We start from the raw sequence: 16,568 nt of genomic DNA on the forward strand, positions 1-16,568 counted from the left end.
TACTTGTGGGGGTAAAGTTTAAACACACCATTGGTGAGTGAGCCAGCAAATTATTAGAGTTGTGCTGATTATATTCTTCTTTCAGTGCCATTAGCTTGGCGAATGTTATAATATTAACAATTCCAATTTAATGTAGGTTAAAACAGTGTCATGGCTAGTTAACATGCTTAACTTTAACATGAACTAGTTCATAGAAGCGTTAGATATAATCTGCCACGCAGCGTGTTCCGTAGCGATAAAACCACCCAGTGGTTCAAAAAAGAATTGCAGTTAAGTTACTGTATACGTCTGATGAAGTTTTAGCTAATTATCGGAATACCTACAATAACAATAAAAAATATTACATTAAAAATAGAAATGATATTTAACATGTCATCTTATACATTTTGTGTATCGCATTTAATTTGGAATTATTCAGATATTATTTATTAAAATATACTTTTTCTCACTTGAAACTATTTGTTGAACGCAAACGTACTGTACTGGGCTTAAAAAGTCGTTATTCTGCTCAGCTAAGCAAATAACGTAAGCAGGAAACCGGGCATTAAGCCAAAGGAGTGCTCTGATACGACTTCGTAGATAGGCGCCGTTGTTCTTGCGTACAGGGCTTATTATCTGAGTCTGCGCAACGCAGGGGTCCCCGACTGTACGAAGTTTCTGCGTTTGCTTCTGCAGTTCAAGAAAGAATAGCTCAACCTTTAACTGGTAATTTCATATCATCTTAATCCTAAAACTGTCACGGCGTGCATGTGGGAGCGGCTGTATCCTAGACGCGCGTGCATGGGAGGGGATCCGCCACGTAGCTTAACGTGAAAATCAGTCATAGCTAGCTGGCTCGCGAGGAATCGTCACCGAAATACGTCGTTGTCAAAATGGCAGCTGAACCCGAGCGCTGGGTACAGTAGATATAGAATATTACCCACATTATTTTTTTCGTTTTTCGTTGAGGACATTCGCAGTTATCTTCATCAGATCGCAACCTGCGATGCCGTGCAGCTGAAAGACCGCGTAACCTCTTGACATTTATTTTTAACGTTAATAGCCGACGTAGTCTGACCGACGCTAGCTAGCTTCCTAGCTAGTGCCTGTCAACAAAGAACAACGAAGAAAAAGCGTATTGAATGGACATATAAAGAAGAAGCGTACGTGGATTTTAAAAAGACCACAAAGAATTTTATCAGAAATTCTGTGCGATGATTTTAAGGCAGTTCGGCCCGAAAATCTTGCGTCTATGGTTCCTAAAGAACGATAGAGCACCCAAAAGGATAAAGGTTATTCCTGCGGGGAAGCACTTAGCTACTGCAAACACCCGTGATTTGATAGCAAAATTAAACTTTGACCTGTCACCCGTTAATCACCCGAGCAAAATATTGTATAATAACAGGATTTTTTAAATTGAAAAACAATAACCTTCGTGTTTAATGAATTCCCATGTGTGAACAAAATTTTATTTTGTTTTCATGTTTGTCTTTTTCATGTCTAAGAAGTATTGTTTTAAATCCTTGCATGGTTATGAAAATCTTCACAAAAATGGCATGTTTTTTTGCTTGCTTTTTGATTAGTAAAATTTATTTTTGTGTTTTAATTAAAAGGTAGTTCAGATGTAGAGCTGTAAGTAGTTCCACAAACTGGCAGAAAAAGAAAATGAGCATCACAATGAATAAAGCCATTAAGCAATAAAAATGTGTATATTTTAAGATGAAAATCACAAGGGAATGTTATCTTCAGTTGATGGTACATGCATATATTATAATATGTGCTTATATTTGGTGTAAATAAGAAATCTGCAAACACAATGCTGCAGTTTTCTAAGGGTCTTTCAGATTATGGATTAAATTGCAAATAAATGGGTGAATATGTTCACTGTCAGGTGTTCAGTGAGGAGGGTTGATTCTTCAAGAACTGGACAAGGCAGGACGCAGGTGGAGAGAGACGGGGTGTCCAGCACCGGACAGATGTCCGGCTTCTATTATAACCCCGCTGGCCGCGGGGGCAGTGCCATGCGCTTCAGGAAGAGGAAGTCGCGCTTCACTTTTGCTGAAGTGCAGCTCCTATTGAATGAAGTGAAGAACAACCGCCACATTGTTATAGGCAAGAAACCTTCCAGTCCTCTCTCTGGCCGAGCCTGTTAGTCTGAAACAGGAGTCATCTTTGGGCTGGGAGGTTTGGGGAACATACTAGAATTAGTATTGGCGTGGACGTATTACCATGGCAATGTCATTAAGGCATAAATTAGGTGCCAGCCAATGAAAGAGTCAGTCCAATGGATTATTGCTTGTGTCCAATGATATTTTAGACAGTTTAATACATTTTTAAGAGTCTAATACAAAATATTCCAGCTGAAACATCCTTGTTTCAAGGATTTTCGTTGTCTCCCAGCATTCTGTTAATGATATATTATTTGTGTGTTGGTGATTATAGTCACGTAACATGTGTTTGTGTAAACCTGTAGGCAAGTTCAACAGGGGCGTCTCATCAGATGTGAAGAAGCGAACTTGGGCAGCGATCACAGCACGCATCAATGAGATCAGCGAGTGTCCACGTGAGGTCATTGAGATAATCAAGAAGTGGTCAGACCTCAAATGTGACACCAAACGCAAGGTTGCAGCCATGCGTGCTGGCGGAGAAGGCCCACTACGGACTGGCAACTCGCGCATCGCACGGGACCTCTCACCAGTAGAAAACATGGTTTACCAGATCCTTCAGATGCCTCCCCCAGACAAGAGGGTCTTTTCTGGTGGCCGGGCCAATCTAGCGGGCATGAAGGGGGTTATCGGTAGTGGAGGCGGTGAGGATGATGAGGAGGAAGATGACATCGTGCTGGGAATGCACCAACCATCCGCTTCTGCCAGTGGTTCACCAAATAGCAGGCTGGCCGGTCCTTCACTAATTCCCAATTCTCTGGGTTTAACTGTGTCTATGGCCTTACCTGCCTCCATGCCAATGCCCATGTCCATGTCCCAAAAAAGGGAGGTTGGTGTGTCCGCGCCAATGTACGTCACATCCCGTGAGTCAGCATTCTTAATTTTTTGGCATAAATGATCTAGAGATCCCAGTGTTACAGCCTGCTAAATATTGTTAATTTATCGTTAATTTTCAAGCGTTAGCCACTCTTTTTGTGTACTTATCAGAGACAAGAGGCTGAAAATTTCTGCATAGGGGAACCCAGGTCTAGAAGAGTGTAGCCAAATGTAACTTTTTTTGAGAATATTAATTCCTTATTTGTTACAATTGCAATGGTTTTTGACCATTGTACTGTCACCATAATTGACATTTGCTCTGAAATGTTGAAATATACTGAAGGGATATTTACTGATTCTTTTCTCTTAATCTTTGATTTATTTCTATAGGAGACCATCCACAGACAGCCTATGATTTTCAATATGAAATACCAGCAGCTGAAGGTAACACCCTCTTCACAGTGTATTTTTTTACTTGAAACTATGTATCATTAGTGTTTATATAGTAAGATTAAGAGAATAATTGAAAATACAGTTGACCCTTCCGCATTGTGGGAGTTAGGGGAGCTGGACCCCCGCAATCTGGTAAAACTGCGTAAAACGTTCTGGTCACCATGGCGAGCGAAGCAAAGCAAAACGGTACGAGAAACGCGAAATACAACAGTGATCACTGCGAGATATCATGGGAGAGGCTGCTGTAAACACGCTGTACGCTTGAGTTACTAAACGTTTTGTGTCGTCTGTAGCTTTCGCAGAACTATAACAGAAAAAAATATTTCTTATGCTGAAACGACGATATGGAAAGTGGTGGCTCGGTATAAACGCACGCACACATGCATACATCTGTGTATGTGTGTAATGATGTGTAAATGTGAGCAGTATACATTTGCATATCCCTGTCTCTCATTCTTGCCCAAGACCAGGTTGTGGAGCTGGATAACTCTGATGAAGAGCACCAAGAGAGTGTGCGGCCTGCTGCATTTAGACCAGCTCCCGTTCCCGTTGAGGACGAACAGCTCCTGAGCAGCTTCCGCCATGCTACCACTGTTGCATCTACCTCTTCATCGTTATCCGTCACTACTGCCCCCTCCTCAGGACCAGGGCCTGTACTAGCACCTGTACCACCGACTCCAACTGAGTCTTTCCCAATGTCCTCTCCGGCTCCTATGAATGCTCGGGACAGACTGGCCCAGCACGCCTCCCTCAGTGTTCAGGAGCAGCGCAACACAAACCTTTTGATGGAGACGGTGTCTCGCTCATTGGAGATGCTCTCTGAATCGGTGCAACAGTTGGTGGAGACGCAGCAGGAGTTCGTCCGCGACTCCTTGCGGCTACAGCGCGAGACAGTGTATATCCTTAGGGATTTCTCCACCAGTGTCTTGGCGGTCATGCGTGACAAGCTGAATGGTAGGCCAGCACCGTGATGCGCAATACCTTGCAATGAGTTTTTCAGAAGTTCAACTGCTTCACAAGGTTCAGAAGGTTTCTAATACGCCAAAACTATTTGAACGTTGAGGTGATCCGTCAAGGTGTCAACTTGCAAAAAAGAAAAAAGTGAGAACCAGTGATGACCAGTTCTGTTGAGAGCATGTTAAGTTGTTTGAGGAATTGGCTATAGGGTCACAAGTCAGGGTTTTATATATGAAAGACTACTTGAGTCGCTTCTCTTAGGCAGATGTATTCCCTAATTAGTCAGTGTTACTGGATAACGCTGAAAAGAATGAAGTGTAAATTGGATTTTTTTTTACATGCTGTCTGGCACTTGCACTAGACAAAATATCCAAAGCTTTGGAGAAACAACAGGCAATAGAACTTTAGTATGTTTTATTGTTGTAATATTAGTAAAAAATACTAGTAGCAAAATCACCATTTGCATTATATGTATGCACATATAAGTTAAATTATTTTGTAATTTCATTTACAGCCCTCAGAGATGTAAAAATAATTGTAAGTCACATAACTTAATTGTCCAATTTTATTTAAAATATAATTGTATGTTATTTTGCAATACTGTACAGGTTTGACGTTTGGTAGCACTTTGGCTTTCCTATATGGTTGTAAAAAAATTACTGGTACGAGTGCAAAATAATGTTTTTTTTTTTTCCTGCAGAAATAAATGAAAATATTTTGCACAGGGAATGAAATGGGAAAATGCAGTTATTTTCCATTTAGTTCAAATGAGTCGCTTGATTTTCAGACATTTTGTTACTACCTCAAAGATCTTAATATGATACATAGACGAGCAAGCTGGTTTTTCTAGTCTGATATGGCTTGAATTGTTAATTGCATTACTTAAGGGTTCATATGCATTAAAAACCCAGACATGGATGTGGTCATTCAAACACATGCAAGACCCAATACAGATAACAAACCTCTTTTTAATTTTCCATATTTAATGGTCCTTTGGTCTCACATCATCCTCTACAAAGAGGCCACGCCTTCTAATCCCCCATTGGCCAAACTTCCTTTAAAGTACAGGTAATGCAGGACATTGTAAGATAATCTTAGTCTTCAATAAATAATAGGCAAGGCATATTGACTTGCTGGTCTGCTTAGACAGAGGCAGGAACACACGGGCCCTAAAAAGCAAAGGACAAGGAAAACTTGGGACACAATCCCACCTATTTTCTTGTTTGCAGGTCTCTCATCTTCCTGAATATGAATCCTGAGTAGTAAGTATTCAACATCTGGCAATGCGACAGTCTTCGATTTTTGAAACGTTAAAGTCAAGGTCTGTTTTATTTGACTATGTCTGTACAGAACAATAATGCATATTACTGTGGTAAACTCGTTTATTATTGCTGTAAGCATTTTGAATTTAGATAAAATTATAGTATACTCTAAGTTATTTAACAGTAATGACTTCAATTTGATTGTGATCAAATGTTTCAAGCATAACTGAATTTTATTGGTATTAAGTTATTTGTATGAAGTTTGGTTGATTTGTAATTAAGTGGAACGTCAAAATGTACCTTTTGAACTTAATTGTACTTGAAATAGCAGTACTGAAATGACATCATATTGTCCCCAGTGACTACCTGTTCAAGTTGCTGTTGATCGGTGACTCTGGTGTGGGCAAATCATGTCTGCTCCTGCGCTTTGCGGTAGGCTAGCCACTTATTTTTATCATTCAAACCATGGAATAAACCAAAACTGATTTTCTAATGCCTGATTTTTCCTCATGTCTGGGCAGTAAATTGTGTCTGTCAATTATTTTAAAAATAATAGGTTTAAGAATGTATTCTGAAGAACTGTATTTACATCACAATCATTACACATGGTAAAATCGATAAATAAATTTGTTTCGGATATCACTTGTTCTGGGGCATGTTCCATGTAGGTTTTTTCCTCTTTATGAAATATATATGCACACTTTAACTCTCAATTTTTTACAAAGCTGAAAGAATATCCATCAATCCATGCATTTTCCAAACCACTTATCCAACTGGGTCATGGGACCCCCAGGAGCCTATCCCGGAAGCTATGGGCACGAGGCAGGGAACAACCCAAGATGGGGGGTCAGCAATTTAGTAACTCCAATGACGGCATGGGGAGAACATGCAAACTCCACACACATGTAACCCAGGCGGAGACTCAAACCCGGGTCCCAGAGGTGTGAGGCAACAGTCCTAACCACTGCACCACCATACCGCCCCCTGAAAGAATGTAAAAGAAAAAAAATATTTAGTTTTTTATAAGCTTTAGGTTTAGCTCTCTTATAGGTTATGCTAAGCAAAATTAGACATGTATGCCCAAAGACTGTGCTTCTCAACCCGGGCCACAAGGACCCCCCCCCCCCCAGACAGAGCTGGGAGGGAGCAAAAATGTGGACCGTCTGGGGGTCCCCAAGGACCGGGTTCAGAAACACTGCTCAAAGAGATATATCATTTGTATGTTTTGTTTCAGGATGATACCTACACAGAAAGCTACATCAGCACTATTGGAGTGGACTTCAAAATCAGGACAATTGAACTGGAAGGAAAGACTGTCAAGTTACAGATAGTAAGGGCACATTGGAATTATTCAGATGAGCCGATATTAACACTAATGTGCAGGAATGAGAATTAGGAATGAGAAATGTGTGTCAGAGCAAATATTTAATATCCTTTTGAATATGATTTTCCAAATGTCTGCAAAGTCCATAAAACAACACAGGAGAGATTTTCTGTCTTTCTGTAGTGGGATACGGCCGGGCAAGAGAGATTTCGAACTATCACATCAAGCTATTACAGAGGGGCCCATGGGATCATCATCGTTTATGATGTCACGGACCAGGTCATATGCTTGCCTTGCTATACAGATGGAGATAATCAACGCATCGATGCATGCACAGGGACATGTTAGGCTTTTCATAAGGACAATACAGTAGATTTGTTTTGCGATATCATATCGGAGAATGTTACTAATGAATGCTTTTTTGTAGGAGTCCTTCAACAATATAAAGCAATGGTTGCAGGAGATTGATCGCTATGCCTGTGAGAATGTCTCCAAGTTGCTGGTGGGGAACAAATGTGACTTAGCTTCTAAAAAAGTCGTGGACTTCACCACTGGAAAGGTACTAAGATGATCTGCTATTGAATCTATTTCATTCTGTGCATTATGCAGTCACCTATTCTTTTTGCTCTCTCTTTCACGTTCGTTTCAGGAGTTTGCCACGTCCCTTCAGATCCCATTCCTGGAAACCAGTGCAAAAACTGCAAACAATGTGGAAAAAGCCTTCCTTACCATGGCTGCTGAAATTCAGAAGCGCGTTGCCAGTGACACTGTGGAAAACGAAGCAAGCAAAGTTGGCGCAAAAATCGACAGTGCCCCCTTGTGGAACGCAGGGGGAAAGACAAAAACCGAAGAATCCCGCTCTTGTTGTTAACGATAAAGGCAGAAAGCTTTGTAATTCATCGGTCTGTCTTCTAACTTCTTATCCTGGCCAGTTTTGTGGCAGTTTTGTGGCAGTTTTGTAGAAACAATATAATGATATTAATGAAATGAATTCTAACCATGCAAGTATATCAAACTTACACTTCATGTCCATCTTCTACATTCAATGCCGCTTAAAAATAAATGTTTTATCAATGCCAATATTGCGCCCCATTCTAACTTTTCCTCTAGAATTTTATTTTTTAAACAGGTTATTAATGAAAGAACTCTATCGTTGTGTAACGTGCATTTTGTGCATGCATTAAATGTAATATATTGTATTCAACTCTGGAAATAAAGCTTTCCTCTAACTAAATCATCATTATTTTATTGATCTGTTGCCAATTATCTGTTCCAGCTCCAATATCCCAGAAACATAAGACATTATGAAAAAGACAAAATGTCCATAGAATACTGAAGGAAGTGTCTCACTTTCACAATTCTTTTCTTATATTGTATCAACTGGATTTTTGCATTGATGGATATTTTCAGAAATATTAGCAGCTAGTGGTATAGAACAGAGATGCTCTATTAACCTCCATGCGGAATTTCTCTCTTTGCCTACTCCATCTTGCTCTCCATGAGACACAGGGACACGTAGACAGGTGTGAGTAAGCTTGGGCAGGGGTGGGGGGGGCAGCCAAAATGCAGGGTCCCTGGACAGCAGAGGTGGACATTTCAGGTCCAGAAAGAGTAGGGGGTTAAATGGCCGTTCAAAGTAAGGTGTATTCTGTTCTCCGAAGTAAGGCGTGGGTTCGAATCCAACTTCCGACAAAAGTTCTTCAATCGCTACAGCAGAATTTCAGCAACTGCTTGGCTTTAATTGCTTTGTTTTATTTTTGCGTTTCAGGCAAAACTACATAACACTTAAAGACACTTCCGGCATGTAAATGGAGAACGAAATTATAGTTATACCGAATCTCCTACACACAATACCAAGGTTACCAACTTTGCTCAGCTGACCGGATATGATGCTAAGTTAGTACTAAGTTAAAATATGTTCCGGACTTGTAACATGCACCCATGATTTGGAACAGACAGCAGGCTGTCTCTGGCCACGCCCCCTACACTCGGTCCGGCCCCTGGCTTTTCCTGAATTCTGATTTCTTTAGATAAACATTGACTTCATTGATATTGTTATTGATTTATCGACAGACCATCATACGTTTTAGACGTTATAACAACAACACTCTATTGATCCCCAAAGAGAGAGAAATTCTCTCCTTGCCTGCCCCCTCTTACTGTCCATGATACACAAGCACATATGTAGAAAAACGTCAGCTTGGAAGCCAAGGCTGGACTTAACCTACTCCTTAGGGTTCAACTAGAAACTGCCCCATGGCCGAGCGGTCTAAAGCCTCCTGCGCAGCGAAAATGGCCTTTCAAAGTAAGGGGTATTCTGTTCTCCGAAGTAAGGCGTGGGTTCGAATCCAACTTCCGACAAATGTTCTTCAATCGCTACAGCAGAATTTGAGCAACTATCTGGCTTTAATTGCTTTGTTTTATTTTTGCGTTTCAGGCAAAACTACATAACACTTAAAGACACTTCCGGCATGTAAATGGAGAACGAAATTATAGTTATACCGAATCTCCTACACACAATACCAAGGTTACCAACTTTGCTCAGCTGACCGGAGTGAGACGTTCAATTCCCGTAAGATTTCTTTGCGCCAGCCTGAGAGTCTGAAAACACGTCACACCAGATGCATGAGAGATGGAAACCTGGGATATTCAGTCGAATCAGAGCAAATATGATGCTAAGTTAGTACTAAGTTAAAATATGTTCCGGACTTGTAACATGCACCCATGATTTGGAACAGACAGCAGGCTGTCTCTGGCCACGCCCCCTACACTCGGTCCGGCCCCTGGCTTTTCCTGAATTCTGATTTCTTTAGATAAACATTGACTTCATTGATATTGTTATTGATTTATCGACAGACCATCATACGTTTTAGACGTTATAATAACAACACTCTATTGATCCCCAAAGAGAGAAATTCTCTCCTTGCCTGCCCCCTCTTACTGTCCATGATACACAAGCACATATGTAGAAAAACGTCAGCTTGGAAGCCAAGGCTGGACTTAACCTACTCCTTAGGGTTCAACTGGGAACTGCCCCATGGCCGAGCGGTCTAAAGCCTCCTGCGCAGCGAAAATGGCCTTTCAACGTAAGGGGTATTCTGTTCTCCGAAGTAAGGCGTGGGTTCGAATCCAACTTCCGACAAAAGTTCTTCAATCATAACAGCAGAATTTGAGCAACTCCTTGGCTTTAATTGCTTTGTTTTATTTTTGCGTTTCAGGCAAAACTACATAACACTTAAAGACACTTCCGGCATGTAAATGGAGAACGAAATTATAGTTATACCGAATCTCCTACACACAATACCAAGGTTACCAACTTTGCTCAGCTGACCGGATATGATGCTAAGTTAGTACTAAGTTAAAATATGTTCCGGACTTGTAACATGCACCCATGATTTGGAACAGACAGCAGGCTGTCTCTGGCCACGCCCCCTACACTCGGTCCGGCCCCTGGCTTTTCCTGAATTCTGATTTCTTTAGATAAACATTGACTTCATTGATATTGTTATTGATTTATCGACAGACCATCATACGTTTTAGACGTTATAACAACAACACTCTATTGATCCCCAAAGAGAGAGAAATTCTCTCCTTGCCTGCCCCCTCTTACTGTCCATGATACACAAGCACATATGTAGAAAAACGTCAGCTTGGAAGCCAAGGCTGGACTTAACCTACTCCTTAGGGTTCAACTAGAAACTGCCCCATGGCCGAGCGGTCTAAAGCCTCCTGCGCAGCGAAAATGGCCTTTCAAAGTAAGGGGTATTCTGTTCTCCGAAGTAAGGCGTGGGTTCGAATCCAACTTCCGACAAAAGTTCTTCAATCGCTACAGCAGAATTTGAGCAACTGCTTGGCTTTAATTGCTTTGTTTTATTTTTGCGTTTCAGGCAAAACTACATAACACTTAAAGACACTACGGGCATGTAAATGGAGAACGAAATTATAGTTATACCGAATCTCCTACACACAATACCAAGGTTACCAACTTTGCTCAGCTGACCGGAGTGAGACGTTCAATTCCCTTAAGATTTCTTTGCGCCAGCCTGAGAGTCTGAAAACACGTCACACCAGATGCATGAGAGATGGAAACCTGGGATATTCAGTCGAATCAGATCAAATATGATGCTAAGTTAGTACTAAGTTAAAATATGTTCCGGACTTGTAACATGCACCCATGATTTGGAACAGACAGCAGGCTGTCTCTGGCCACGCCCCCTACACTCGGTCCGGCCCCTGGCTTTTCCTGAATTCTGATTTCTTTAGATAAACATTGACTTCATTGATATTGTTATTGATTTATCGACAGACCATCATACGTTTTAGACGTTATAATAACAACACTCTATTGATCCCCAAAGAGAGAAATTCTCTCCTTGCCTGCCCCCTCTTACTGTCCATGATACACAAGCACATATGTAGAAAAACGTCAGCTTGGAAGCCAAGGCTGGACTTAACCTACTCCTTAGGGTTCAACTGGGAACTGCCCCATGGCCGAGCGGTCTAAAGCCTCCTGCGCAGCGAAAATGGCCTTTCAAAGTAAGGGGTATTCTGTTCTCCGAAGTAAGGCGTAGGTTCGAATCCAACTTCCGACAAAAGTTCTTCAATCGCTACAGCAGAATTTGAGCAACTATCTGGCTTTAATTGCTTTGTTTTATTTTTGCGTTTCAGGCAAAACTACATAACACTTAAAGACACTTCCGGCATGTAAATGGAGAACGAAATTATAGTTATACCGAATCTCCTACACACAATACCAAGGTTACCAACTTTGCTCAGCTGACCGGAGTGAGACGTTCAATTCCCGTAAGATTTCTTTGCGCCAGCCTGAGAGTCTGAAAACACGTCACACCAGATGCATGAGAGATGGAAACCTGGGATATTCAGTCGAATCAGAGCAAATATGATGCTAAGTTAGTACTAAGTTAAAATATGTTCCGGACTTGTAACATGCACCCATGATTTGGAACAGACAGCAGGCTGTCTCTGGCCACGCCCCCTACACTCGGTCCGGCCCCTGGCTTTTCCTGAATTCTGATTTCTTTAGATAAACATTGACTTCATTGATATTGTTATTGATTTATCGACAGACCATCATACGTTTTAGACGTTATAACAACAACACTCTATTGATCCCCAAAGAGAGAGAAATTCTCTCCTTGCCTGCCCCCTCTTACTGTCCATGATACACAAGCACATATGTAGAAAAACGTCAGCTTGGAAGCCAAGGCTGGACTTAACCTACTCCTTAGGGTTCAACTAGAAACTGCCCCATGGCCGAGCGGTCTAAAGCCTCCTGCGCAGCGAAAATGGCCTTTCAAAGTAAGGGGTATTCTGTTCTCCGAAGTAAGGCGTGGGTTCGAATCCAACTTCCGACAAAAGTTCTTCAATCGCTACAGCAGAATTTGAGCAATTGCTTTGTTTTATTTTTGCGTTTCAGGCAAAACTACATAACACTTAAAGACACTACGGGCATGTAAATGGAGAACGAAATTATAGTTATACCGAATCTCCTACACACAATACCAAGGTTACCAACTTTGCTCAGCTGACCGGAGTGAGACGTTCAATTCCCTTAAGATTTCTTTGCGCCAGCCTGAGAGTCTGAAAACACGTCACACCAGATGCATGAGAGATGGAAACCTGGGATATTCAGTCGAATCAGAGCAAATATGATGCTAAGTTAGTACTAAGTTAAAATATGTTCCGGACTTGTAACATGCACCCATGATTTGGAACAGACAGCAGGCTGTCTCTGGCCACGCCCCCTACACTCGGTCCGGCCCCTGGCTTTTCCTGAATTCTGATTTCTTTAGATAAACATTGACTTCATTGATATTGTTATTGATTTATCGACAGACCATCATACGTTTTAGACGTTATAATAACAACACTCTATTGATCCCCAAAGAGAGAAATTCTCTCCTTGCCTGCCCCCTCTTACTGTCCATGATACACAAGCACATATGTAGAAAAACGTCAGCTTGGAAGCCAAGGCTGGACTTAACCTACTCCTTAGGGTTCAACTGGGAACTGCCCCATGGCCGAGCGGTCTAAAGCCTCCTGCGCAGCGAAAATGGCCTTTCAAAGTAAGGGGTATTCTGTTCTCCGAAGTAAGGCGTGGGTTCGAATCCAACTTCCGACAAAAGTTCTTCAATCGCTACAGCAGAATTTGAGCAACTATCTGGCTTTAATTGCTTTGTTTTATTTTTGCGTTTCAGGCAAAACTACATAACACTTAAAGACACTTCCGGCATGTAAATGGAGAACGAAATTATAGTTATACCGAATCTCCTACACACAATACCAAGGTTACCAACTTTGCTCAGCTGACCGGAGTGAGACGTTCAATTCCCGTAAGATTTCTTTGCGCCAGCCTGAGAGTCTGAAAACACGTCACACCAGATGCATGAGAGATGGAAACCTGGGATATTCAGTCGAATCAGAGCAAATATGATGCTAAGTTAGTACTAAGTTAAAATATGTTCCGGACTTGTAACATGCACCCATGATTTGGAACAGACAGCAGGCTGTCTCTGGCCACGCCCCCTACACTCGGTCCGGCCCCTGGCTTTTCCTGAATTCTGATTTCTTTAGATAAACATTGACTTCATTGATATTGTTATTGATTTATCGACAGACCATCATACGTTTTAGACGTTATAACAACAACACTCTATTGATCCCCAAAGAGAGAAATTCTCTCCTTGCCTGCCCCCTCTTACTGTCCATGATACACAAGCACATATGTAGAAAAACGTCAGCTTGGAAGCCAAGGCTGGACTTAACCTACTCCTTAGGGTTCAACTGGGAACTGCCCCATGGCCGAGCGGTCTAAAGCCTCCTGCGCAGCGAAAATGGCCTTTCAACGTAAGGGGTATTCTGTTCTCCGAAGTAAGGCGTGGGTTCGAATCCAACTTCCGACAAAAGTTCTTCAATCATAACAGCAGAATTTGAGCAACTCCTTGGCTTTAATTGCTTTGTTTTATTTTTGCGTTTCAGGCAAAACTACATAACACTTAAAGACACTTCCGGCATGTAAATGGAGAACGAAATTATAGTTATACCGAATCTCCTACACACAATACGAAGGTTACCAACTTTGCTCAGCTGACCGGATATGATGCTAAGTTAGTACTAAGTTAAAATATGTTCCGGACTTGTAACATGCACCCATGATTTGGAACAGACAGCAGGCTGTCTCTGGCCACGCCCCCTACACTCGGTCCGGCCCCTGGCTTTTCCTGAATTCTGATTTCTTTAGATAAACATTGACTTCATTGATATTGTTATTGATTTATCGACAGACCATCATACGTTTTAGACGTTATAACAACAACACTCTATTGATCCCCAAAGAGAGAGAAATTCTCTCCTTGCCTGCCCCCTCTTACTGTCCATGATACACAAGCACATATGTAGAAAAACGTCAGCTTGGAAGCCAAGGCTGGACTTAACCTACTCCTTAGGGTTCAACTGGGAACTGCCCCATGGCCGAGCGGTCTAAAGCCTCCTGCGCAGCGAAAATGGCCTTTCAAAGTAAGGGGTATTCTGTTCTCCGAAGTAAGGCGTGGGTTCGAATCCAACTTCCGACAAAAGTTCTTCAATCATAACAGCAGAATTTGAGCAACTCCTTGGCTTTAATTGCTTTGTTTTATTTTTGCGTTTCAGGCAAAACTACATAACACTTAAAGACACTTCCGGCATGTAAATGGAGAACGAAATTATAGTTATACCGAATCTCCTACACACAATACCAAGGTTACCAACTTTGCTCAGCTGACCGGATATGATGCTAAGTTAGTACTAAGTTAAAATATGTTCCGGACTTGTAACATGCACCCATGATTTGGAACAGACAGCAGGCTGTCTCTGGCCACGCCCCCTACACTCGGTCCGGCCCCTGGCTTTTCCTGAATTCTGATTTCTTTAGATAAACATTGACTTCATTGATATTGTTATTGATTTATCGACAGACCATCATACGTTTTAGACGTTATAATAACAACACTCTATTGATCCCCAAAGAGAGAAATTCTCTCCTTGCCTGCCCCCTCTTACTGTCCATGATACACAAGCACATATGTAGAAAAACGTCAGCTTGGAAGCCAAGGCTGGACTTAACCTACTCCTTAGGGTTCAACTGGGAACTGCCCCATGGCCGAGCGGTCTAAAGCCTCCTGCGCAGCGAAAATGGCCTTTCAACGTAAGGGGTATTCTGTTCTCCGAAGTAAGGCGTGGGTTCGAATCCAACTTCCGACAAAAGTTCTTCAATCATAACAGCAGAATTTGAGCAACTCCTTGGCTTTAATTGCTTTGTTTTATTTTTGCGTTTCAGGCAAAACTACATAACACTTAAAGACACTTCCGGCATGTAAATGGAGAACGAAATTATAGTTATACCGAATCTCCTACACACAATACCAAGGTTACCAACTTTGCTCAGCTGACCGGATATGATGCTAAGTTAGTACTAAGTTAAAATATGTTCCGGACTTGTAACATGCACCCATGATTTGGAACAGACAGCAGGCTGTCTCTGGCCACGCCCCCTACACTCGGTCCGGCCCCTGGCTTTTCCTGAATTCTGATTTCTTTAGATAAACATTGACTTCATTGATATTGTTATTGATTTATCGACAGACCATCATACGTTTTAGACGTTATAACAACAACACTCTATTGATCCCCAAAGAGAGAGAAATTCTCTCCTTGCCTGCCCCCTCTTACTGTCCATGATACACAAGCACATATGTAGAAAAACGTCAGCTTGGAAGCCAAGGCTGGACTTAACCTACTCCTTAGGGTTCAACTAGAAACTGCCCCATGGCCGAGCGGTCTAAAGCCTCCTGCGCAGCGAAAATGGCCTTTCAAAGTAAGGGGTATTCTGTTCTCCGAAGTAAGGCGTGGGTTCGAATCCAACTTCCGACAAATGTTCTTCAATCGCTACAGCAGAATTTGAGCAACTATCTGGCTTTAATTGCTTTGTTTTATTTTTGCGTTTCAGGCAAAACTACATAACACTTAAAGACACTTCCGGCATGTAAATGGAGAACGAAATTATAGTTATACCGAATCTCCTACACACAATACCAAGGTTACCAACTTTGCTCAGCTGACCGGAGTGAGACGTTCAATTCCCGTAAGATTTCTTTGCGCCAGCCTGAGAGTCTGAAAACACGTCACACCAGATGCATGAGAGATGGAAACCTGGGATATTCAGTCGAATCAGAGCAAATATGATGCTAAGTTAGTACTAAGTTAAAATATGTTCCGGACTTGTAACATGCACCCATGATTTGGAACAGACAGCAGGCTGTCTCTGGCCACGCCCCCTACACTCGGTCCGGCCCCTGGCTTTTCCTGAATTCTGATTTCTTTAGATAAACATTGACTTCATTGATATTGTTATTGATTTATCGACAGACCATCATACGTTTTAGACGTTATAATAACAACACTCTATTGATCCCCAAAGAGAGAAATTCTCTCCTTGCCTGCCCCCTCTTACTGTCCATGATACACAAGCACATATGTAGAAAAACGTCAGCTTGGAAGCCAAGGCTGGACTTAACCTACTACTTAGGGCTCAACTGGAAACTGCCCCATGGCCGA

The 16,568-nt window shown here is 41.8% G+C and overlaps 2 protein-coding genes across 5 annotated transcripts; both read left to right on the forward strand.

The window, feature by feature from the left end:
* Nucleotides 1-573: 573 nt before the first annotated feature.
* zgc:113149 (uncharacterized protein LOC541363 homolog) lies at nucleotides 574-5,370 on the forward strand. Of its 4 annotated transcripts, none has more exons than XM_048981277.1 (5): nucleotides 574-705; nucleotides 1,871-2,091; nucleotides 2,453-3,007; nucleotides 3,351-3,404; nucleotides 3,879-5,370. In XM_048981277.1, exons 2-5 carry the CDS (start codon nucleotides 1,956-1,958, stop codon nucleotides 4,382-4,384), a joined length of 1,251 nt encoding a protein of 416 aa, XP_048837234.1. In that variant the 5' UTR covers nucleotides 574-705; nucleotides 1,871-1,955; the 3' UTR covers nucleotides 4,385-5,370. The 4 variants fall into 4 exon arrangements, with proteins under 4 accessions (XP_048837234.1, XP_048837236.1, XP_048837235.1 ...); XM_048981279.1 differs by lacking the exon at nucleotides 574-705 and adding an exon at nucleotides 782-896; XM_048981278.1 differs by lacking the exon at nucleotides 574-705 and adding an exon at nucleotides 788-1,142.
* Nucleotides 4,248-8,138, forward strand: LOC125711871 (ras-related protein ORAB-1-like). The gene is made up of 7 exons (XM_048981280.1): nucleotides 4,248-4,367; nucleotides 5,600-5,632; nucleotides 5,992-6,064; nucleotides 6,867-6,962; nucleotides 7,140-7,235; nucleotides 7,384-7,515; nucleotides 7,606-8,138. The coding sequence occupies exons 2-7, from the start codon at nucleotides 5,619-5,621 to the stop codon at nucleotides 7,825-7,827; spliced, it is 633 nt and encodes a 210-aa protein (XP_048837237.1). The 5' UTR covers nucleotides 4,248-4,367; nucleotides 5,600-5,618; the 3' UTR covers nucleotides 7,828-8,138.
* The last annotated feature ends 8,430 nt before the right edge of the window (nucleotides 8,139-16,568 follow it).

The sequence above is a fragment of the Brienomyrus brachyistius genome, chromosome 17 (genome assembly GCF_023856365.1).
Source record: "Brienomyrus brachyistius isolate T26 chromosome 17, BBRACH_0.4, whole genome shotgun sequence".
In the NCBI taxonomy this organism is placed as follows: domain Eukaryota; kingdom Metazoa; phylum Chordata; class Actinopteri; order Osteoglossiformes; family Mormyridae; genus Brienomyrus; species Brienomyrus brachyistius.

Coding starts and splice junctions, on each gene's coding strand:
- zgc:113149 (XM_048981276.1), top strand. CDS start 1,857: ATGTTCACTGTCAGGTGTTCAGTGAGGAGGGTTGATTCTTCAAGAACT. Junction 2,092..2,452: donor CAACCGCCACATTGTTATAG/GCAAGAAACCTT, acceptor GTAAACCTGTAG/GCAAGTTCAACAGGGGCGTC. Junction 3,008..3,350: donor GCCAATGTACGTCACATCCC/GTGAGTCAGCAT, acceptor TTATTTCTATAG/GAGACCATCCACAGACAGCC.
- LOC125711871 (XM_048981280.1), top strand. Junction 6,065..6,866: donor GTCTGCTCCTGCGCTTTGCG/GTAGGCTAGCCA, acceptor GTTTTGTTTCAG/GATGATACCTACACAGAAAG. Junction 7,236..7,383: donor TTTATGATGTCACGGACCAG/GTCATATGCTTG, acceptor GCTTTTTTGTAG/GAGTCCTTCAACAATATAAA.